Source organism: Brachyhypopomus gauderio, chromosome 8 (genome assembly GCF_052324685.1).
Source record: "Brachyhypopomus gauderio isolate BG-103 chromosome 8, BGAUD_0.2, whole genome shotgun sequence".
Lineage (NCBI taxonomy): Eukaryota > Metazoa > Chordata > Actinopteri > Gymnotiformes > Hypopomidae > Brachyhypopomus > Brachyhypopomus gauderio.
This window is the reverse complement of record NC_135218.1, coordinates 16,688,258-16,712,866: the sequence shown is the minus strand read 5'-3', so window position 1 is coordinate 16,712,866 and position 24,609 is coordinate 16,688,258. Positions and strand designations below refer to the sequence as shown.

General features: G+C 43.6%; 1 protein-coding gene across 13 annotated transcripts in view; it reads right to left on the bottom strand.

Annotated features, from left to right (window-relative positions):
- The window catches only part of sgip1a (SH3GL interacting endocytic adaptor 1a), a 51,119-nt gene that overhangs the window by 16,479 nt on the left and 10,031 nt on the right, over positions 1-24,609 (bottom strand). For 8 of the 13 annotated variants that reach the window (XM_077014969.1, XM_077014958.1, XM_077014964.1 and 5 more), the window contains exons 2-7: positions 22,082-22,532; positions 3,103-3,166; positions 2,325-2,349; positions 1,836-1,898; positions 1,587-1,641; positions 1,181-1,362 (exon numbers count right to left, since the gene is read on the bottom strand). In XM_077014969.1, coding sequence (XP_076871084.1) covers positions 1,181-1,362; positions 1,587-1,641; positions 1,836-1,898; positions 2,325-2,349; positions 3,103-3,166; positions 22,082-22,091 — 399 coding nt within the window. In that variant the 5' untranslated portion in view covers positions 22,092-22,532. Of the gene's footprint in view, positions 1-1,180; positions 1,363-1,586; positions 1,642-1,835; positions 1,899-2,324; positions 2,350-3,102; positions 3,167-22,081; positions 22,533-22,611; positions 22,796-24,609 lie in introns of those variants that run through there. The other 5 variants (XM_077014960.1, XM_077014962.1, XM_077014970.1 and 2 more) reach the window with 3 other exon arrangements.

Below are 24,609 nucleotides of genomic sequence, written 5' to 3'. Positions count from 1 at the left end.
GTGTGTGTGGGTGTACATGTGCATGTGTACGTGTGTGTGTGCACGTGCGTGTGTGTGTGTGTGTGTGTGTGTGAATAATTCAGTGTCCAGACATGCACATTTTGGACGCTGATCTGTGCGCTTCTTGCCCAGTTGTGTCGTGTGGCGTCAGAGGTGCCAGTTTCCAGACTGAATTATTGAGGGAGACTTCACTGACACTGCAGTCAGACAGCACACCTGAGAATCTACCTCAGTGCCTACTGGTACAGTCTCACTGCAGCACAGAGGACACTCTCCTAAAGTTCACCTCACCCGAGTCAGACAGACAGTGGAAAGACTGTCATCAGCCTTTTGAGGCTCTTCAGACAAGATAATAATTGGATACCTAATGAGAGCTTCCTGTTAGAACCTGTTGATGTAATGTGAGGTTGAAGTCACGTATCTAGGTTGTAGTCAAAGGCACATTTTAAAATGCACTATAGTTCTATATATGAACCTATACACCCGAGTTCATACAGGTGTGTTTCCATCTTTCTTTCTCCAAGATAGACACACATATACATATACTCCTGCTTTTACATGAAAGAATGTTGCTCAGTGCCTTCAGGATTACAACCAATCTACAATCCACACATTAGTAGCTCCCAATTTGGACTACAAAGCAGTCAAATCCAGTTTGTAAACCCAGTTTAGCCCTTGTGTGCCCCACGAATGAACGAGCACGTGCATCGATTAGGTAACTGGTTACAAAAACTGCTGTGTGCACCGGCCCGGTCTGAGCAACACCGGCAGCAGAGCAGAGCATTACTTCGGTTCGCACAGCCAACAGCAAGCAAGCACTGGCTTGTGTCTCCCAGCAGAATGTGCCTCTGTAACGGAGGTGATGTGGGAGGTGAGGAGTTTAAAAGCTCTGGCAACATTGTTCGAGTTTCGGTCGTTAAGCAGGGACCAGCGTAGAAAGCCGTTTCCTCCCAGCACATTACTCCCGTATGCCGTTAAGCCTAAGAGGCCGGGAAAACAGATTATGCCACGCCACAGAAAACACGCACAGGATATGCGGCATGGATGATCACGAACACATTGGCTGCGTTACAGACAAGAACAAAAACAACCGGAAAAATTAAAGACACAACAAAAGTTGTAGCTGGGAGGAATGGTCATAAGAAAAGTGATGCACATAGACGACATAGGCAGGACTCACCAGAGGTGAGGGAGACAGAGCTATGTTGCCTATGGAGGCTTTTAATTCATCTACCGAAGGAGCCACAAAATCCGAACTGTCGGCAGGCAGTGGTTTGATCTTGATCTTGAACTTTTTGCGGTGGTCTTCCTCTTCCTCTGATTCGCTGGAGGAGAAGAAGCGTCCCTTTTCCTTAGGGGATGGTGCGATGTTGTTAAGGAAAAACAAGGACCCAACACAACACCCATGAGGCCGAGTAGTGGATGCTAGCAAGAAGCTATTTTTTTGTTAGCTATATCCAGCATTTGTGGGTTGACAGTTCACAGACATTGTGTACCAATAAGTTTGACATCACCAACTAATAAGATTCAAATAGACAATTGGATTCCTTTCACATGATTGGTCATGCGGTGCGGTTTCAGGATATCATCATCTTCATCTGGCCTTATGCTATACCCTTCTTCATCCACCATAGGAGTGTTCTAAAACAGAGAGCACTCAAGGTATCAACAGCAGCATACAGCATTAATATATCATTAATACCATTGATCTCTTATTTATATGGTCAAAAAATGATCGCGCAGGAAAGTCAAAAACATTCTCACATTTCAGTGAGACAAAATAACTGGACACATTTTAGTCATGTCCATTAATGCAATCAAATCCAAGCACTTACATAACGGTCCCAGTCAATCTCGCCGTAGAAGCCATTAGGAGCCCCATTGGACTTCTTTTGAGGCTATAAGTAAATCAAAGCATTTACAGTGCATAATTCCTCCAATGGACATACAGTAGATGATCTAGGCCACCATGAAGGCACTTCAGGAGAATCTATAAGTTCAGAGTAGGTATGAAACCTAAAGGAATGCTAAAACTAGGTTTTCTACCACTTCATGTTTTTCAGGATTTGTTCTGTGTGTAGTATGGACTCTTTCTGCTTCTACAGTATTATTCCATGATACATGGAGTGAAAACAGAGTGATTATATCACTTCTCTGGCCTCATCACGGATTATACAAGTACTTAATGTGAACTCGGGCCCACTTACTGTAAATCCGACAGTGTAACAGCATTAAAGACTTTGGGTACAGAATACTTGATGAGATTGGAACATTTAACCTCCAGTGTTCAAATAAAAGTTGGAAAGAGTAGAAGAAGTACTTACCCCTGCGTCTCTGTCTGGTGACCCCCTGAGAAAAAGAGAAAGAACCAAACAGATATATAGAGAGAGTTGGAGAGAGATGGAGAGAGTGAGTCATTATGATGAGAGAATGAGAAAGAAACAAATACTCAGAGAGAGAATTTTTAACCACTTAACACATAAGTCTCAATTTCTCCAAGTTCAAGAGCTACAGCAATTTGCACTCCATCACCAGTTTGGTCGATTTCCAAGAGAAGCATACACATAGACACACAGTCTACAAAGAAACTAGTCGTTGTTCATTCTTCCAACTCACCGACACTGCCTTCTAGGGACTAGGGCCTGAGTAAGCTTGACACCACCAACTACTCTAATCATTTCACAATTAAAGACTTACAAGCAGCTTACAGTTAGGACGAGATCAGTGATCCAGCAGTGTCTGTCCACTGCACTACTGACTGTGTTGTCTCACAGGTGTGGACAGGAGAATTGTGGGGCACAGCAAACAGCGTTTCTGGTTTTAGGGGCCCAGCAGACCCACTGGAGAAGTTTAGCGTTCACTCTTGGCACTTCCGTTCTTTACCTGCAGTATGCTAGTTTATGACAATGGTTTCGTATCTTCTAAGGGACAGTTACTCACAGTTGAACAGTGGTATGCAAAATGCATAACTGGAACAAACCTACAAAAACTCTGGACTATGATCTCAGGAGTAAAATTAATTTAGTGCTCATAGATTCTGAGCTTTGTTAAGTTCTTGGACAATTGAACAGAACAGTAGTAAGAAAAACATGCAATACTGACGCAGAGTCGGTGTCCTTCTCTTTCTTCCGGATGCCGAAGGCCTTCCGGGTACGTTTTTTCAATCCTGGAGATAAAGAAGAGAGACATTCAGTACAAGGCTGAAACAACAGTCACAGACAAAACTGCACACAGTCACGCGCATGCATGTGACTGCCCCACACCGCACACAAGCCTCAGAGAGCACAGACCAGGCACGCAGGGCACTGTGGAAGAGAGAGGCACAGCTCCGAAAGGTCAGTGGAGACAAACCCAGGCCATCAGAGACATCACCAAAGGTGTTCATGTATTATTAAATGACACTACGCAGATGTCTTGTTCCATGCTACTGAGTGGTACAAAAGTACTGCATTTTAGAAATAATAGATGTTCCTTTATAACAATTATCTAACTAGGACAGTTCTACACCATTAAACTGCGTTCAGGAGGACTGGCTGACTAAATATAGCAACAATTCTCATTTGTACATATATGAGCAATCAGAAACTGTGTAGCCAAACAGAGGTATTACCTACTAGTGGGAGACAGGTTTGAACGCTTGAAGTATTGTGTGAAAAAGAAATGGCAAAGCAATCTTGTATCCTTGCGAACATAACTAAATTCTCAGCCAGGATAAGCTATACAGGGCAACATCATTGTGAGATAGGTGAGGTGCATGATCTTGTGTTAAATAAATGACATTCAAGGTGTTTGCTTTGACATGTATATTACCCAGTGACACTGCAAAATAACAGTGATAAATTGAAAGAAATCTACCAACAGTAGATTGAGGAATAGGCGTCTATCAAGGCAATCAAGCCACAATTACCCGAGTAACATCTGAGTAATAACAGACTGCAAATCAACACTAAAGACAACTACAGTTTCTGCACTAAATCTTAGATTATTTTTCCCTTGAAAGCAATCACCTAAGCCCTTTCCAGGAACTGATCTATGAAAACACCAGTTTGAGGTGGAAGTCTGTGTCCAGTGTGGAAGTAGTAATGCCTCCACAGGAAGGAGGACCTAGTTAATGAGCTTCACTAACCATTTCCCCACGCCCTCCTCAGACATGGAGAGCCATCTGGCACACAAAATAAAGCAAATCCCCATTTCAATCTCCATTTCTCTCTGCACGTCACACAGAGTCAACCACTTGAGGTTTGATGAATGTTCGCTCAAGGTTAGAAACATACTTTAAGGATTTTTTTTATTATGGCAAAACAATAACTCGACTCAGGGGGTTCTTGGAAATATTATAATGCAAAGGTCAGTCAATATAAGGAATGATGGTGAGTATGACTTTGAACACTCTCTCTCTCTGATCATTAGAATGATTTAATGCCATAACGCCTTTGGGAGAGTGAGAGAGAGCAGAGACCAGGAAATGAGAGAGAGGGGTTAATGTGTACAAGACAGTGTTGACAGAGAAGAGAGGAAATGAGAGATTATGGATCTGCCTCACACATAGCCACGCCCAACTCACACAGCTTGGTTGACCCCCACCACCAACTACGCCCACACACACACACACACACACACACACACACACACACACACACACACACACACACACAAATGCTCTCACATTGAATCACTGCCAACAATGTTAATCCTTCATGCTGTAAACACATGCCTTGCTTACATCTGATACATGAAGAAGAGAAGGAGTCTCATAGAGGCCCTAGAGGATTCATCACATCAGGAAAGTCAAACACACACCTCTCTTGATGCCCGCTGCCCGGCACCACCCAGGCCAAAAAACACACCCATGATGTCCTTTAATTCTTTCAATGCAGAACTATGAATACAGCACAAGTGCAGCTAAAGGTTTTGAAAATAATAAGTCACGGAGGAGTAACCATAAGGGCCAAGAGACGAGGGCCGAGGGCAGCCTGTCCACCATCAGGACGCGAGATGAAGCGCAGAAACACACAGACAAGGCCATTTGGAGGGCTCAGGAGATATGGAGGAAAACAGTGGGGGTTAAAAGCAACATGCTGTAAATTCTGTGGAATGCTGCATTGTAGCTGAACCATCTTACAGGGCCCTGTAGTTTTGGGAGGGCCCATCTCAGAGACTATCTGGGGCAGAGAGACCGACTCCGCGTCACAGCAAACACCACAAATGAAGGAAGATGGGAGGTTCGGTTTACAGCCCATCTGACACCGAAGCCTTTAGAAGAAGCTGAATACATATCAGCGTTAAGCAGCCTGGGCTCATGTCATCAAGGAGAGAACTGAAAGAGTTTTTGTCTTCTTCTTTTCTTTTTTAAAATCTCTATTACTAAAGTCTCTTGGTGCCCACACATGCTCAGCGCGACTGTTATGAAACACATTATTCACTGTTCTGTTTAGTGATGGTATCTTTGCCATAGCCCATGCAGGAGACAGATAAACATCATCCACTGAGACTCAGATACAGCCGCCCAGTCTCAAGGGCACGCTCGGCTTCTTCCACCGCATCAGCACGTACACCTCCTTCACCCCGGACTGCACAAGTTACACTAAATGTTCAAGAAAAATCATAGAGCTGCAAGACGTTCCAGTGTAAGAACATTCAGACCTTACACTAAGCCTACAGAGACTGCGTTCATCTCAGCCTCTTCCACGAAGAACCGATTCAGAGGAATATCTGACCCCGTTTGCTCCTTTATGGAGTTTATGTTTACTAGCAAAGATGAAGACTGAAATGTTCAACCTTCATTAGCTTTGTTTTAATGAAACTGGTTAATTTGGGAGCATCACAGATTACCTAAGAACATCTTAGTAAATCAGTAGGCTATAGTAATTAATATTATTAATATTATTTGTAGAAGCAGATTATAAAGTGTTATTAATGAATACAGATGGATTTTTAGGCTTGTTTTCTGCAAAAACAGTTACTGAGCAACTTTCTGCACTTCCTTCCACATGACGGACATGCTACACTCTTTATATCTCATCATTAGCCAAACAGTGATCCAAGCTGCAGCTGCAGACAGGAAATGAAAACGTGGAGCACGTGTCTCCCACCTCAGAGGTGTACAGCTCTGATAAAGCCATGGCTGACTCGCCCCATGTGACCCAACAGGTGCACTGTGGCTGATGACCTCTACAGCCACACGAGCCCACGCCCTGACGGGGGCGTGCTTCACTCGGCATCGTCCCGAAGCGGGTTCACGAGCAGGACGCAGCATAAAGTGGGTCGAAGGAAAAGTGGTACGGCTTTATCATCACAGTGGCGTGGTGAAACGCGGGACAAAAGAGGCCCGGACAATCCTTTAAGCATCAGGAAGACAAAAGTGTCCAGTGCACCAGAGCTGGGCCTAGTTACTGCATGTCTAAGTGATCTTGCAAGTCCATGAATCTCAAATGTGTACAAAATCTGTTTCCGCAAGCACTAAGATCCATTTTCTCCAAGTCTCATTCACAAGAACCTGAAAGTAATCTCCATGTACCCCATCTGTTCCACATCTGCACTATCAACTCCTCATAACACTCAGTCCTTTCTCTCCTCGTGCTCTTTTGGTTTGACAGGGAAGGATGGATGTGTTTCTCTCTAGCAGACACTCTCAAGGACTCAAGATTCACTTCGCTGAGTGTACACTGTCCATCAGTCAAAAGCCCTGGTAAACACTCTACTAAGTTGAACTCATAGGGACATTTAACATTGGAGTAAAGATGGAAAATTAAACAAGAGTTGGCCTGCTACCCTACTGTACATTTCCAACGTAATATTTCTTGCATCAAATGCCGTCAGCATCAAACGCTAAAGACAGAACAGTATTACACTTTGACACTGTAAGCTGCACTCATAAAACAATCAAAGAATGTCATGTTTATGTTTTTTTGTTTTGTTACTTATGCAGAGAATGGAGTGCGTAGCCCACTAATCCACTATCATATTTATATAATGGGATGGGAGCACTGAGGTCAAAGCATCATTTAAATTTTAAATCACTAATATTTAGTGATTTTTAAGTCACTAATATTTATACCAATGCATAGGCCATCAAAATCTAATCTCTACTTGAAAGAGCAAAGAGGAAAAGCAAAGAAAGTTCAAAATGAGCAAAAACGGTTCAGTGTGGTTGGTTGAATGCATCACCCCTGAAGTTAGCGTAGCAGAGATGCTAAGGCCGGGATTAATGCTTGACCATCAGCTGAGCGTGTGAGGGCTGTCAGTGTGACGGCGCTTGCAGACAACAGCAGGGACCTGCTGCTGGTAGCTCTCTCTACAGCTCTTCCTGGAGCTGATGAAACACCTCCCACATACCTCCCATTAATGACCTCATCCTAAAAGTGGAGCATATGCTGTGTGGAAACCCTTTACAGGTCGCACTGATATTGGAAATTGTTATGACACAATAATAATAATGAAATAATGCTGACAAATGAAGGAAGAGCCTGGGAAGAGCCTGGGAAGAGCCTGTTGAGAGACCTCTTTCTTGTGCAGTCAATTTTGCATCACTCTGTCCAAGCAAACTGCTGACCTGTATTGAAAAAAGGTCCTTTGGCAAAGGCATCTCTGAACAGTCTGAATGCTTGAGCCACCAGGCCAGTACGGTAGATATGGCATGACACCAGACACGTCAGCAGACCTCCTGGCTTACACTGAACAAATAGCTGAGGGAGGACAAAGAAAAAAAGAAAAAACAACAAAGTTTGAAGCGACTTAGTGGGGGATACCATTAGCCACAGGCTGGTTCTCTAGTAATCTGGGCACCTTACTGGTACTGGCAACAGGCTTTGCTGTGTTTTTCGCCGTGTGGCACTATTCCATTCAAGCCTCTTGTGCATCACTTCATAATGAAGTGATTCGAGGAACCATTCCATTCAAACCACTGGAGCATCAAATCACACTGGAAGTGACTCATGGTAGGTGGGAGTTTTTTTATCGTTTACCTTGGATTCAACTAACAGATTCAACCATATCTTTTCTGACAGAGCTATGACTTGCTCACAGTTCACCTATTATTCTTAACTTAACCACTAGTGCAATGAGATGCAGTAGCAGGTATTGGATACCCAAATCCTGATGCCAACGTATATTGGAGTCAAGCATATTACAAACGTCATGAGTACAGTGAAGTACAAAACACTATTGCTGTGTTTGAGCATGTTAATTGGTTTTAAACAAGACCACTATCTTTGTTATGGAACTACTGTGACAGTAACCAGTGTCACTACACAGACCACCTCGGTATATAATATATCCCAGATCTAACTTTGAAAATGCACTTTAAAAGATCCATTGAGTGTCTGTTGGTGTCTAGACCACTCCCATAAAGTTCTAAACTGAATCTTAATAGTTCTGCCTCCAACTCAGTTAAACATGCACACAATTTCCTTTCCTCTTATTCAGAATGAATGGAGTTTTTTTCAAGGATCCACATCTGGGGGGCAGCTATATTTGACAACTCTCCAGGAAAAGACCAAATACTTGCAAACGTCTAATTACCCGTCTAATGAAAATGCTAACTACAGCGCTGGTGCGTCCTCATTTCAGAGGAATGTGTGGTCTTTTAGATCTTATCATGACATTAGGTTTTATTTGTAGTTTACATTGCATGCTGTATTGAAAAAAAAATGGACCAATAAATAATGTTCTCTTCATTCTAGTAAATACAACAATTTTAGCCCAAATATTTATAACCTTATTGGTCAAGGTAGAAATAAATTGGAATGGGCATTGATTATATAAATAATTCAAAATACATGAACCTAGTTTCAGTGATTTCACTGGGTTATAATGAAATACAACACCCCAGTAAAAGAAGAGAAAAAGTGTTCCTTTGAATAACAAACTCTCAACTTACAAATGTCAACACCTTCAGCGACTGCTGGATATAGACCGTAAACCATTAAAGCAGATGGAACAGATTAACAGAGCTCTAAGGAATAAACATGTACAACAAGTTCTCAAAGAAAAACGACCTCTGACCAGAATACCCATCACTCAGAGTTTCCGGAAGAATTATTTTCAAAATCACGATTTGCTTTGCTATTTTCTACAGAGGATGTTTGCAACAGCCTTGCTCATGTAATCCAAATACATTACCAGAGGAAGGTGTGTGTGGGGTTACTGATGTCAGAGTGCATTCTACCATCCCCCAACATAGGCCACAAAGCATTATGCAATATGTTACTTCAAAGTTTTATGCAAACCCCCAAACCACACTTTTCAAATGTCAGCTAACTTTAGCAATGGCTGTCCAAACAGACACTTTTTTAACTTCAGATAAACACCATAAACACAATATGCTAAATAAAATGTTTTTTTTTTTAAATCAGAGGTTGTTTCTTGAATATCCCATACCAGGAACTTTAAACTGCTGAATGACATAAAAATGACATCAATGAACACTGCCATTCTAAGTGGTACAATAGTCTGAGACACGTCAGATATAATGTCATATATGAGATATAATGCCAGTGGAACATAAATAGTGCTATGTAATCAATGTAAGAACCGTTGCTATAATCATTCACCTGAGCTCCACAAGCCACAGGACCAGGAATAAAAAACAACCAATTCATTGCACTACAGCACAGTATGTAATGATGCCGCCTTGTACTGTAAAGGGCGTATACGTCATAGGGACACCTTTAGCTCATCTTTAATGTGCAGCTGTGATTCTATAAATAAAACAAACACACAGTCTTATTATGCCAAGTTCACAGGAGGCCCAGTGAGTTTAAAAGGGGGCGGGTTTAGAGCTCAGCTCAGCCAATCCTGTTGGCTCTGCCACATCACACAGATTACAAATTCTCTCAGTATCCAGACTGGGAATAGAGACAAGTGCATGCACACGTGCACGCACACACACACACACACACACACGCATGCACACGCACACACAAAATAAACAAATAAGCAATAAAGATGACAGTCATGCACTTAAAATGAAAAATAAAAAGCCTTTCTTGTTTTGGCTAATGGATTGTAATAAAATTAAAGTGTGGCAGTTGGGGGGGGGGGGGGGCACCTTAAATAACATCTGATTAAACTGGATTATTTCCTGTCTATATAATCTGACAGGCAATCCATTCTCTGACTGACACACTGAGTGGTGAGACTCAGAGCTGCACAATATATTGCTAATTAATTGCAGGGTTAGATTTTAATGGAATTAAAGAAAAGTCAGTAATACATAAAATACATAAAATGTAAAACAGTAAATATAAAACATACTAGCTGTAAGTAGTCCACAAAACATTTTTAAAAGGACATTTTCATGATTCAATTACTTTTACAAACCTCACAGCTAAAAATGAATATATAAAACAAATTAGAACTCTTGAGACTTTGCAGAACAAATTTAGGTGTGTTCAGCAATCTGATTTTAAGTATTCTGGCCAGCCCCAGTTAAGATTCACTTATCTTCTGGTCTCAGGGCAAGTAGTCAAGATAAAGATATTAATCGGCATATTAATAATGTACAATAATAATGTATAATAATAACAACAACAATAACAATTTTGGTTAAAAAAAAAAGCCAAATAAACTTCAGAGCTCCCTAATTTGTTTTAATATGGTAAGAACTATTGTAGTGGCAATATTGACAAAATAACTACACTAGCATATCGTTGTCTATACTGGACATCTCATTTATAACTGCTAGCATAAAAATATCCCTGAACACAGGGCAGTAATTCCCATGGCACTGTATACATTTTGTTGAGTTACAGCACAAGGTAATTCCTGGTAAAGGTTTCGGCCTTGTGTCTCTGACACACAGATGCAGTGCTCTCACACTGGCCAGAAATCCTTGACTTGCCTTCCACTGGAACAACCAATCAATCTAATGGCTTTGAGCTGCTGAGTGTCTGAAAACAGGAATCATACTGTAATATGCTAACACCTATAAAATGGTGACTGGTATTTGAGAAAAATGCTATTTTTATTCTGCGATATACAAATTCCTGAAATCACTAATTTGAAACTCGTATTCATATGAAACTCGTATTCATCTATATTGTAACACAGGTTTGTGTGCAAAGTTATCTAATTTGATGATCATTCTTGATGGTGAAACCGCACATAGTTTAATGAAAATATTCAACACGCCATGTTTTGGGAAATATCACAGAAGTGAATCTACAAAGACACCCCTCATTGGGATTGTGCAGTCACACGTGCAGCAATGCTGAACCAGCAGCGTCTCTCTCAGAGCCAAAGACAAAACACCAGCCAACGTTTCCTCAGCTACTCAATCACACCCAGGCTCGTGCTCCCCTCCCAGTGGACTGGCTGAATTAATCTCTGTGGAAAACAGCTATGGTCTGCAGGATAAGGTACAGTAGATGACGTGACGCACAGAAGGCTGTGTGAACACAAACGTGTGACGGCCTTAAAGCGGATGAGTCATGATGATGAAGAGATGATTATAGCATGTGAGTCCAGTGTGCACGGTCAGATTTCCCCCGCTGCTTTACTGCGTGTGCATGCGTCCCGCACTCTCACTCCTATTCTCTGCCTCTTGCTAGAAGTGGGACGCTCCAGGAATGTGTGTGGGATCTTTAGCTTGATCTCCACCTTTAATTTCAACCCTAACAGTGACGGTTCCCATCGTGCAGATTAGCTAGTAACAGTGACCTTGGGAATTATGTCTGAGGTTGGGTCTGGTGCTGGATTCAAATTTCTTTCTCTCAGGCAACCACAGATGAGGTAAATAATTCTACTAAATAATAATCTTAAAAATCATGAAGAAAATCACTACAAAATGTATGAAAAAAAATCTAGTTTTATAATAGAGTTTTATCTCTACGCTCCATTCACAATAAGTCCAGAGAGCCCAGTGCTAGCACAACAACAAACACTGGAAAGATTAATCTGTGCTCTCTACTGTTAGGAATACAGTGGGGAAAATAAGTATTTAGTCAGTTACCAATTGTGCAAGTTCTCCCACTTAAAAAGATGAGAGAGGCCGGTAATTGACATCATAGGTAGACCTCAACTATGAGACAAAATGTGAAAAAAAAATTGAGAAAATCATTTTGTCTGACTTTTAAAGAATTTATTTGCAAATAATGGTGGAAAATAAGCATTTGGTCAATAACAAAAGTTCATCTCAATACTTTGTTGTATATCCTCTGTTGGCAATGACAGAGGTCAAACATTTTCTGTAAGTCTTCACAAGGTTGGCACACACTGTTGCTGGTATGTTGGCCCATTCCTCCATGCAGATCTCTTCTAGAGCAGTGATGTTTTGGGGCTGTCGGCGGGCAACACGGACTTTTAACTCCCTCCAAAGGTTTTCGATGGGGTTGAGATCAGGAGACTGGCTAGGCCACTCCAGGACTTTGAAATGTTTCTTACGAAGCCACTCCTTTGTTGCCCTGGCAGTGTGCTTGGGATCATTGTCATGCTGAAAGACCCAGCCACGTTTCATCTTCATTGTCCTTGCTGATGGAAGGAGGTTTGGACCCAAAATCTCACAATACATGACCCCATTCATTCTTTCATGTACACGGACCAGTCGTCCTGGTCCCTTTGCAGAGAAACTGCCCCAAAGCATGATGTTGCCACCCCCATGCTTCACAGTTGGTATGGTGTTCTTTGGATGCAACTCAGCATTCACTGTCCTCCAAACACGACAAGTTGTGTTTTTACCAAATAGTTCTACTTTGGTTTCATCTGACCATATGACATTCTCCCAATACTCTTCTGGAACATCCAAATGCTTTCTAGCAAACTTCAGACGTGCCTGGATATGGACTGGCTTAAGCAGGGGGACACGTCTGGCACTGCAAGATCTGAGTCCATGGCGTCGTAGTGTGTTGCTGATGGTAGCCTTTGTAACGTTGGTCCCAGCTTTCTGCAGGTCATTCACTAGATCCCCCCTTGTGGTTCTGGGATTTTTCCTCACCGTTCTTGTGATCATTTTGACCCCACGGGCTGAGATCTTGCGTGGAGCCCCAGATCGAGGGAGATTAGTAGTGGTCTTGTAGGTCTTCCATTTTCTGATTATTGCTCCCACAGTAGATTTCTTCACACCAAGCTGCTTGCCTATTGCAGATTCAGTCTTCCCAGCCTGGTGCAGGTCTACAATTCGGTTTCTGGTGTCCTCCGACAGCTCTTTCGTCTTCACCATAGTGGAGTTTGGAGTGTGACTGTTTGAGGTTGTGGGCAGGTGTCTTTTATACTGTTGACGACTTCAAACAGGTGCCATTAATACAGGTAATGAGTGGGGGAAAGAGGAGCCTCTTAAAAAAGAAGTTACAGGTCTGTGACAGCCAGAAATCTTGCTTGTTTGTAGGTGACCAAATACTTATTTTCCACCATTATTTGCAAATAAATTCTTTAAAAGTCAGACAAAATGATTTTCTCAAATTTTTTTCACATTTTGTCTCTCATAGTTGAGGTCTACCTATGATGTCAATTACAGGCCTCTCATCTTTTTAAGTGGGAGAACTTGCACAATTGGTGACTGACTAAATACTTATTTTCCCCACTGTACTTAGCACTCTATACATACATTTATAATTACACACAGATATTTTCTATAACTAACTAAATAAATACATTCCTGAATGAAAGATTACACATAGTAAACTGATAGACAAGCCTCATCAATTTACCATAAATCATTTGTAGTGGCACAAACACACCTTGAGGTATGTGGACAGTTTTCTCATCACTTTCTCTCCGCTCGCTCAGGTCTCCCGGACCTCATACACCTACCATATGACTCCACGTCCACCTTTAAGGACAGCAGGTGTAATTTCCTGTTCCATACTGGCCCATTCCTGCTGTATGTGAGGACCTGTCCAGAGCTACGAGGAGTTAACACAGAATCTGCCAGAGTATCAAGTGTTCTAGCCAATGTTTCCAACCAGCTTCCGTGCTGAATATTTGCTGATTCTAACACCCAACTCTTTTTCTCACTTTCTTTTCTTGAATCTGCTGATTCTAGAAATCAATGGGGATCCTATTGTGTCCCAGTGGAATATAATCATGATAAGTCATCCTTGAGACGAGGTGCACAGGCACAGTGGATCACAGAACAACACTGTTCCCAGAACAGCTCCCCATGCAAATCCAGAGTTTTACCTGTACTCTCATTTTGTTCTGTCCAAGTTATCAAGGGTGTTACTGAGAATGAGCTTGTATAACACATCACACAGGAGCAAAACTACTGTTCGTGATTAGCCTTTAGCGGCTAACGCAAACAGTGGCTGTCAGGTCAAAGATAATCTCCATAATGTCTGTCATCCTTGAGATGACACAGCCCACTGAGAACATCCGCACTCATTCAGATGACACACACTGTGTTTCAAACACACACCCGCACTTTCACACGGACGGCCATGTGACCACGGCAATGGTGCACATGCATGATAATACAGCAGCAGAAATCAAAATTAATATCAGTCCTAACCAAGATAATAAGACAGTAATATGGGATATGTAATATGGTGATCCATATCGAAGTCTCTCTCTCTATCTGTCTCTCTCGCTCACACACGCACACACACACGTGAAAGAATAGGGATTATTTATATCATCCAAAGCTGTTTGAAATCTTCCATGGTTTCTGGTTGTGTAATAGCCATGGGTCCATTTCTTTTCGTTACTGACAACAGACTGATAAATCCATTCATACCTCCTTCCATATAATCGTCCATACGATGGCCCTGTGATTACCGGACAGACACTGTTAGCAAGCAGTCCTGTAAATACCACCTCAGTCAATTGAATTGGACAGATACTAAGAAACTACAAACAAGTCTGTTATGATGCTGATGTCTAAAAACAGTGACTTAAATATAAATAAAACACACACACGTGCACGCGCGCATATGTGTTGAAGATGACGAACTAAATCCTCTATGAATAAACCGGAAGGTTTATTCAGGGATAAGCTAATAAAACATAACCAAAGTAAATCAAGTCTCTCGTAGGACCATAATAAGTGTGTGTGTGTGTGTGTGTGTGTGTGTGTGTGTGTGTGTGTGTGTGTGTGTGTGTGAGCGCGCATGTGTTTGTGGGGAGGCAGATAAATAGAGTGATCATCTCCTTCTTCCTCCCCTGTTCACTGATATACTGTTCTTTTCTCCCTATTATCTATCTCTAACAAAGTGAAACACTATCAAAAAATATGCTCAGTTTAATCTTTCATTACAAGAAAATTGATTATTTTAGGGTCAATAAAGGCTCAATACAATACTTACAAAACAATTCTTACATCACACCTTCACCCAGATGTGTACTCAATACATGGAAATCTGTTCCCAGAGTATCAAATCATTGACTTATTTTTGCTTTCTACGGTTACTGCTACTTTCATTCACAATTCACAAACTCCTTTTGGTTAACTTGTCCCCATATCCGTCAACTTTGTTACAGTCAGTTCCTGTCCTATCTGCTTCTATCTGCCTTCTGGCCTTCCATCTCCCCTAGAACAATACTCTCTCTGGCCTTCCATCTCCCCTAGAACAATACTCTCTCTGGCCTTCCGTCTCCCCTAGAACAATACTCTCTCTGGCCTTCCATCTCCCCTAGAACAATACTCTCTCTAGCCTTCCATCTCCCCTAGAACAATACTCTCTCTGGCCTTCCGTCTTCCCTAGAACAATACTCTCTCTAGCCTTCCATCTTTCCTAGAACAATACTCTCTCTGGCCTTCCATCTACCCTAGAACAATACTCTCTCTGGCCTTCCGTCTACCCTAGAACAATACTCTGTCTGGCCTTCTGTTTACCCTAGAACTCTCTCTGACTCTCCTTCCACCATTGGGCAGCATGGTGGCTTGGTGGTTAGCACGTTTGCCTCTCAGCACTGGGGTCTTGGGTTCAAGTCCCTATCTGAGTGGAGTTTCCATGTTCTCCCCGTTTCTGCGTGGGTTTCCTCCGGGGTCTCCGGTTTCCTCCCACAGTCCAAAGACATGGAGGTTAGGTAAATTGGCAGTCCCAGACAAATTTTCCCTGAGTCTGTGTCTCTCCCTGAGTGTGTGTCTGTGTCTCTCTCTGTTCAATAAAAACAAGTTGTTGTCTGAGTGTGTGTGCATGAATGTGTGTGCGCTTGTGTGCCCAGTGGTGGATGGTGCTCTGCCACTAGGGTCTGTCCTCTCTCCCCTTCCTGCAGAGAGTACGCTGTGCTCAATTCGCTGCCGCTTCTCGCCGGTGTGTGATTGGTTGTCTGTAACGTAACTGTGTTAACAATTGTAAAGCGCCTTGGGTATCTAGATAAGGCGCTATATAAATTGAAACATTCATTCATAGAACAATACTCTCTCTGACCCTACGTCCACCATAGAACAATACTCTCTCTGGCCATCCGTCTACCCTAGAACAATACTCTCTCTGGCCCTCCGTCTCCCCTAGAACTATCTCTGACCCTCCTTCCACCATAGAACAATACTCTCGCTGGCCATCCGTCTACCCTAGAACAATACTCTCTCTGAACCTCCATCTTCCCTAGAACAATACTCTCTCTGGCTCTCCATCCACCCAAGAACAATACTCTCACTGACCCTCCGTCTCCCCTAGAGCAATACTCTCTCTGGCCCTCCGTCTTCTCTAGAACAATAATCTCTCTGGCCCTCTATCCACCATAGAACAATACTCTCTGTGGCCTTCTGTCTGCCTCATGGCATATATCTGGACTCATCTTTGAGTTCACCAAGCCAGCCCAGCTTTCTTGATGTCTATTTCTCATTCATTTAGTGTATTAATTGTTTGCTTAGTAATGAATGTGCACTTCTTCATCAGTTCATGTTTCATGCCTGTCTTTCTGTGTATATTAATGTTTCATGCCTGTGTTTCTCTGTATATTCATGTTCTATACCTGTGTTTCTCTGTATGTTCATGTATGCTGTCAGGTAAAGCTGCAGCAAACCTTTTAAACATTCAATAGAGTTTCACATGCAACATCAAAGCTGCTATTGTGGTCTACAACTGCATGACACCATGTAACAGTAGTGCAGGCAAACCAACTATAAAAGCCTTTTGAGAAAGACCACTGACAACTTCTGATCTTATTCCAGCCACTGTCCCTCCGTTCTGGAGCCAGTCTCACAGCTACACAACACAAGCTACACAGTGCCTACTGTTCCCCTGACGACACACACCTTCTAGAAATGATGGTATTACATCAACCATGATGCATCTTCCTTCAGCAAACATGTGCCATGCGAATGTGCCAGGTATCATCTGGACTATGCACAGGGCATATCTGGATGATGCCGGTCTCTCCCCTTGGGGACAGAGATTGACCGCTCTACAATTACTAATCTAAGAAACTAGTTAGATATTTGAATCATGCCGGTGCAGAGTGAATAAATGATTTCAGATAAAGCAATATTCCTATCCTGTTTCAAAAACCATTTATTACAGCCACAGCATATGAACAATAACCTCTTACACATATCTAGATTTGACCCACATGATGAGGCAAAGGGAGCCATGGAAAACCTGGGATGTAATATTTAATCTGGATCTGGACTCAGGTGCAGCAGCCTCACTCCCCATTTACAACTACCGTAGGCAGGATTTTCTTCATTTTCTTTCCCCATGCTAATTTGACTTTCCCGCAGATGAGCGATCGACTCACCACAGGCTCGAGGGCGGAGCTGGGTGGGGAACACGTCTCGGACAGTAACACAGGAAACACTATCTACCACAGACACTATTTCCAGCGAGCCCCCCTGGGCTCCGCAGCTATTTAGGTTCACAGCCTTCTCCCATCCAGACCTTACCAAGGCCACAGCCATTACAGCCAAAAATATGTACCAGCAGGCTTAGTGAGAATGGCCTATCGTATGAATGAAAACAGAGAAAGCAAACACTCCAAAGAGGCAGTTAAGAAAATGGTCACGATGCTTCATGCCATATGGGCTATTCAAATGTTTGCTTATTTCATATGTAGATATTTTGTTAATATTGCTAGGAAACAAGAAAATATTAGTTATGACAGTCACATGTGGAAACATGTTATTGGTCTTCAAATCCAGTTTTATCACAGGTGTTGGGAGTACTGGCATAAATTCAACACACCTTTTGACTAAAGAGGAGGATACAGTCTTGGAAATGCCATTGTTTTGTGTAGTGTATCACAAATTGAATGGAGAACTACTAGTTCTCCAAAAATATGCCACAATGTCATATAAATAGGGTCCATATGCAAGGCAAAAATCTGAAACTACACCGTTGTTACATTTGAATTAAAAAATATCCAGGTTCTGGTGGATCAGGAACCAAAGAAGTTGAAAAGCTGAAGTAGATGGCTTCTCCATTCCTGCCAGTTGTTGGCTCCTCTGATGTCCCATACTAATAAAAATGACAATCATCAATGAGCTTCAAATCTCTCAAATCTCTTCTTGCCTTCTTTGCGCAACACTACCCTGGTGAGTCCTGCTCCGATTCAGCCCGGCAGCAAGCAAAGAACGAAGGGAATCAAAACGTCAGATGCGAGCGAAAGACAGAGCAGGGCGAGGCAGGAGACTCCACCGGAACAACAGAGGAACTGTGAGAAGGTGGAGAAGGTGGCAGGGGGCGAGAGTACGGCCACGCGGCGTATAATGGAGACCTACTGCTTCACCACCTAACCAACGACCCGACAGAGCCTCCTGTTACGAAGCCCTGGGAGCCCGTGATATATTTGGATAGTATTTTGGCTACCGTTGTAAGTCACTTTGGATAAAAGTGCCTGCCATATGAATGAAGGTGCGCTGTGAAGGTACAGATGATGGCTCACAAGCAGGGGCAAGGATGGGTCATAGTTTTGCGAAGCCCGAGCACCTTTGCGGTCCGAGGTCCTCTGTGGACCCTGGACACTGGCCTCATCTGCCTGGTCAGTGATCCATCCCTGAGTAGGGGCAGACACAATCACGACAGTCTGCCCTCTCAACTACAACTACCAGGGCCTAAGGGATTGGGGGGGCGGGGGGGGGGGGGGGGGGGGGGGGGGGCCTTCATCTCAGGGAGTGAGCACCGAGAGTGAGGAGGAAGTGGCTGAGAGACGGACCTGGATGCAAAAGGGACACAACGTACTGCTGTTAGCCGGCTTCCTCCATATGATGCCCCTGACCTCATCTCACCTGCTGCATTGAAGAGCATCTTGCAGACACTAGATCCACAGTCTCCATTATCAGAGTGGGGCTGCTGCCAGACACTGACTGCAAAGGCCCGGATGGGATGGAAAGCTGCACCAGTAAAGCTTTGTCGCTGGCAAATCCGCCCAGACGTGGGGGCGGAGTTATCCAAGGTTCACTGTGGGGGACGTTACCAATCTTCTAAACCACTTCCAATTCGGGGTCACAAGGGGTCCAAAGACAGGTACCAAACACAGACAAGGTGCAAATCCAGCGCACGCGCGGCCACACACACACACACACACACACACACACACACACACACACACACACACACACACACACACAATTTAGAGGCACAAATTGACCTAATATACATGCCTTTGGAATGTGGGAGGGGCCTGGTGGACCCTGTGGAAACAGGCCCAGGGAGAACACACACACACACACACACACACACACACACACACACACACACACACACCCAGAAGCCCTGAGGCAGCAGTGCTACCCACTGTGCATCCGTGCTGCTCTGATGATGGGATGATGACTATTATTAGTAGTAGTTATAATAGTAGTAATAATAGTAGTAGCAATAATGGTATTATTATTAATAGTAGCATTAGTGTTATTAGTATTATAATATTTGTTAGTGTTAGTGTTTGTATTAGTATTATTTAGCTATTAACTTGATATGGATTTTCAAATGACGTACAAGGCAATGTGCGTTTTTGGCATATGAATACATGTTGGAACCATTTAAGCAGCATGTGAGGGATTCAAGTTTGTGCAGCAAACAGCATGGCCACAGGATCCCAGACCAGCCACCGTGGCCACAGGATCCCAGACCAGCCACCGTGGCCACAGGATCCCAGACCAGCCACCGTGGCCACAGGATCCCAGACCAGCCACCGTGGCCACAGGATCCCAGACCAGCCACCGTGGCCACAGGATCCCAGACCAGTCACCGTGGCCACAGGATCCCAGACCAGTCACCGTGGCCACAGGATCCCAGACCAGTCACCGTGGCCACAGGATCCCAGACCAGTCACCGTGGCCACAGGATCCCAGACCAGTCACCGTGGCCACAGGATCCCTGCAGGAGTTTCCATGACCACAGGATCTGTGTTATTCAGCATGCCAGCAGGACTGCATGGCATGTCCACAGTTCCCCTAGAAAGCTGTGACCATTAAGCATCTTTCCACTATGTTCTACTGGGAAACAACAGCTCTGCATCACATCACACACACAGTTATCAAGCTATGTGTCACGGAAACATTTAAAAAGCACCAGGCAATGCAGATCTTTGCCTTTTATTTTACACCTGCATGTAATTACTGCCAACCCTGCTAGGTCCATGCTAGCCATGCTAGCAGACATGCAGTTTACTACTGATGAGCTTTGTAATTTATGGCCCAAACACCTCAGCTGATACAAACACATACACATGCAAACCTACACACAGTTGCACACATGACACACACACACACACACCCACACCTGCATGTGACATCGGAATAGACAAAACTGAATGAATCCAATAGAAATGTTGAGGATGCTGAAGTCATGGTAGGAAACGCACTGTATGACACACGTGAAACACACACAGCTATAGGTGAAAGAACGGAGAGCTTGGACCTAATACAGCACAGGGGACCAAGTCATGCACAATTCTCATATATCTGACAATTATGGGTTTAAGCGTAGTTGATCATTAGCAGACTAGCTGTGTCATGTTTTGGTATTACTGACATCTAGGATGTCAAAAAGATCCTTTATCAAAGTAAAATGTTAGTCACTCTGAATTTTGTTTATAAAAACAAACAAATTATTGTTTTAAATTTGGTCCAATGGAAAGCCCACACAAGTCTCAAGAAACTATATTACACAGAAACTGTATGTACACACAAACAGTGAGATAGAGTAGCCCATTAAAGTAATAGAAGTATACCAGTGCATACATCTGCATAATAATAAAAAAGCATATACCTATTATGCCAATACTACTGAAATACTAAAGGTTAATCATATTACAAATTATTCTGTCAGTACTACAGAAACAATAATGGCAAGTTATATTACAAATTATTGTATCAATACTAATGAGATACCAAAGGTTAGACATATTACAAATTTTCTCACAAATTTTGTGACTAAAATGATAAGGTGCATTGATGCATAATAAATCTGAATATCTTGATTAAATCTTAACAACAAAAAGAAAGGTAAGCAGATCAAGAAATGTGATACTGATTAAATATGATGCAGCATCATAAGTGTATGATTTCACCAGACTATTACATAAAACCTCCATCATGTATGTGGAACAATCTAGCCTCCATTTCTCTCCTAAAAGCACAGCTGACAGCAATCTCTTCTTACACGCGCATGCACACACACACACACACACACGAACCCACCTTCTCTTAGAAAAAAAATTACCATGTCCAAGCATACAATTACAGAAAGACTGTTTTTATGACGTGTGTATGTGTGTATGCTTGTATGACGTGCGTGCTTGTGTATGAGAATCAGAGAGAGAGAGAGAGAGAGAGGGAGGGAGAGAGACTGAACTAAACTCCCTATACAAAGAGAATGACCTACCCAGCTGAACACATAAGCTGTAACTGTAAAATCCACATAATCCCGTATACCACATCGAGCCAAAGTGTGGGGAAGAAAGAACAGTGAGGGCAAAAAAACCCAGCAATGATTTTTGCCATTGTGTGCGTGAGTGTGCGTGTGTGTGCGTGTGCGCCTACATGCGTGCCCATGCCTAAGATAGCCTAGAGCCTCTGCTCTTTACTGAGAATGAGATGTGCAAGTCACCAGAATGCCAAGCCACTCGAAATAGCGGGTCAGCTTATGGTATTTACAGCCGCCACTCACACTCAGGCCGGCGCAGGTCGGCTGAGATGGGCGAGATGAGGACGGAAATAAAGACGCACAGCAGAGACAGAGAGAGAGAGACACTCAATCCTTACCTTCCATCATGATTGCAGATTTGCATTCCTCTGTCCCTGAGGAGCCTAGAAGGAGAACAGGAGGGGGAGAAGCCCCTGGTTAGCCGACGCAGCCCCGTCACACGCGCCCGTCACACGCGCCCAGTCACACGCGCCCGTCACACGCGCCCGCTGGCTCTGCTACGGGGCGCCTGCCTAATGTTCGCTCGAGCGTGCTTAGGCCATGGATGCTGCTGGTCACTGCGGCTTTCAGAGGATGCTCGGAGGGAGGAGGGAGAAAAAAGCAAAACCAGGGAGAGAGAAGGGGAAGAGAGAGAGAGAGAGAGAGAGAGGAGGGAGGGAGGGAGGGAGGGAGGGAGCTAAAGAGGGCGGGAACTGGAGAGGGAGGAAGGGAGGCTTGTTGATGTCAAAGCCCAGCTCAGCCAATCCCAGAGCCCTTGCTGCAGGTCACATGGCACACCACAGCTTCTCCCTGGGAATATACGCATGTACATAAACACACACACACACACACACACACACACACACACACACACACATTTTAACTATACCTCGTTATAGTGCAGCATACAGCTCCTGCCAGAAGAGAAGAGAACTAATGTCCAGTGTGCTGGTGCATAAAGGCAGGCAGGAGAAGACGTGTGTCCATGCAGCCACTGCTGCTCACAGGGGCCGGTCAGGACACACTCCTCCCGCTCCGCTGTAAGAGTGTCTTTCTCCCTTAGTTTTCCCTCTTTCTCTCTGGATCAAGCTCTACCACTAGTTTTTACAGTGTCCCTCCCTTTCTCTTTCATATCTGTCTCTCCTCCCTCCGTCCCTCCCACTCTATCTCTCTCTCCATCTGTCTCTCTCTTTCTTTCTGAATAATAATCAATTAATCTGACATCACATTGGAAACAGTAACCACTGACGTGAGTGAAGCCAGTGCAGAAACACATAAGGTGAGGAAGAGACAAAAGCAGTGTGTGTGTGTGTGTGTGTGTGTGTGTGTGTGTGTGTACCAGTGTGAGTGACAGACAGAAACACATGATTAATTGTACATGAGGAAGCGGATCCCATCCAAAAGACTAACCAAGACGACAACAATGTAGGGTGTGGTGGTGGTGTAGGTGGTGTAGGTGGTGACTGACTGACTCCCAGACTGACTCCAACCAGCCTCTAAAACCTATCAGCAAGACTTTGACTCAGGTGTTTATTTTACTGTGGAAAGTGTCCAAGCCAAGCTAGATAAATTATGAACATGGTGGTATGTAGGTATTTAAAAAAAATATTTAGATAGATTTTTTAAAATTATTTTTTATTTATTAGCCTTTACTGAAGTGGTCTTAAAGGGTCCTAAATTAATCACAGGTTTGCTTGTCTGTACATAAGATATTCTGTTTGTCTGATATTGATGTAGCTGTTAGGCAACCAATTCCATTCACAGGCAAGCCACAGGAAACATGAACAGAGACGTGTCCTGGTGTTAGATAGCGAGTGTGTGCCGAGGTCTGGCTCATACAGCTGAAGGACCTGCTATCTCTTCCACTTCCTGTTGTCTTCTTCTCTCCGTTCAGTGTCAGGCCCAGCTGAAGCCAGGAAGTGCTGTTCACCTACTGGTCCTCCTGTTCAGCAGTCATGCTCTGGTCCATGTGAGCATGTCACTTCTCCCTCCCTCCCTCCCTCCCTCCCTCCCTCCCTCTCTCCCTCTAGCGCCCTCTGTCTCGATGTCGTTCCCCAGCTGTAATGCTTTATTTTTTCCAGTGAGGTACGAGCCTGCTTGAACATGTGCTTAATTATGCATGCTCAGTAGTCACAGCAAAGGAGAGAGGGATATCAGCCCCGCCCCTAGACCCACCCCCCTCCCCCCCGGCTGGCGTGGCCACACCTCCCCCACCCACTCCGGGATACCAGATGCTGCATGCGCCGTTGTCTCCCCTCCCCCACTCGGATTCCCCTCCCTAACCTGTATCTGCTTCACTCATCCCAGTGTTTGGTCATATCTGGTGCATTTGAGGCTTGGTGAAGGATGTGTGTGATGTTTGTGTGTATTCAGCGAGAGATGGCGAGGGAGGTTAGTGTCCTAGTACTTACACAGGGAGTGGAAGGAAAAATGTGTGTCGAGTTTTTCCTACAATACAATACAACCTGCTGTCGAGATGGTATCTTGTTCTGACAGCCATTTTAAGTACTCTGCATAGTGAGGAATATTCACAATTATGCAGTTCACAAGATTGAATTTTTTGAAAATGATTTTTAAGCAAGCAAATGCTTCATATGCTGTAAAAATGAGTAAACAGCACTGGATAAATAAGCAACCATCAATGCCAGCCTGTCTGTATGAGCTGAGCGATGCCTTCAGAGAATAGGAGAAGTGATGAATTAAAGGCAGATATGTGGAGATTAGCTCAGATTAGGATGGGTAGGAAACACACACATTCACTGCTTCACCACATTAGACCACAATTCCATGAACTGCACAGGCGGGGCTGAGACCAGCAGCCACTCATCCACAACCACACATCACACACCCCTAAACACAAATACACACATGCACAGATGCATATCTA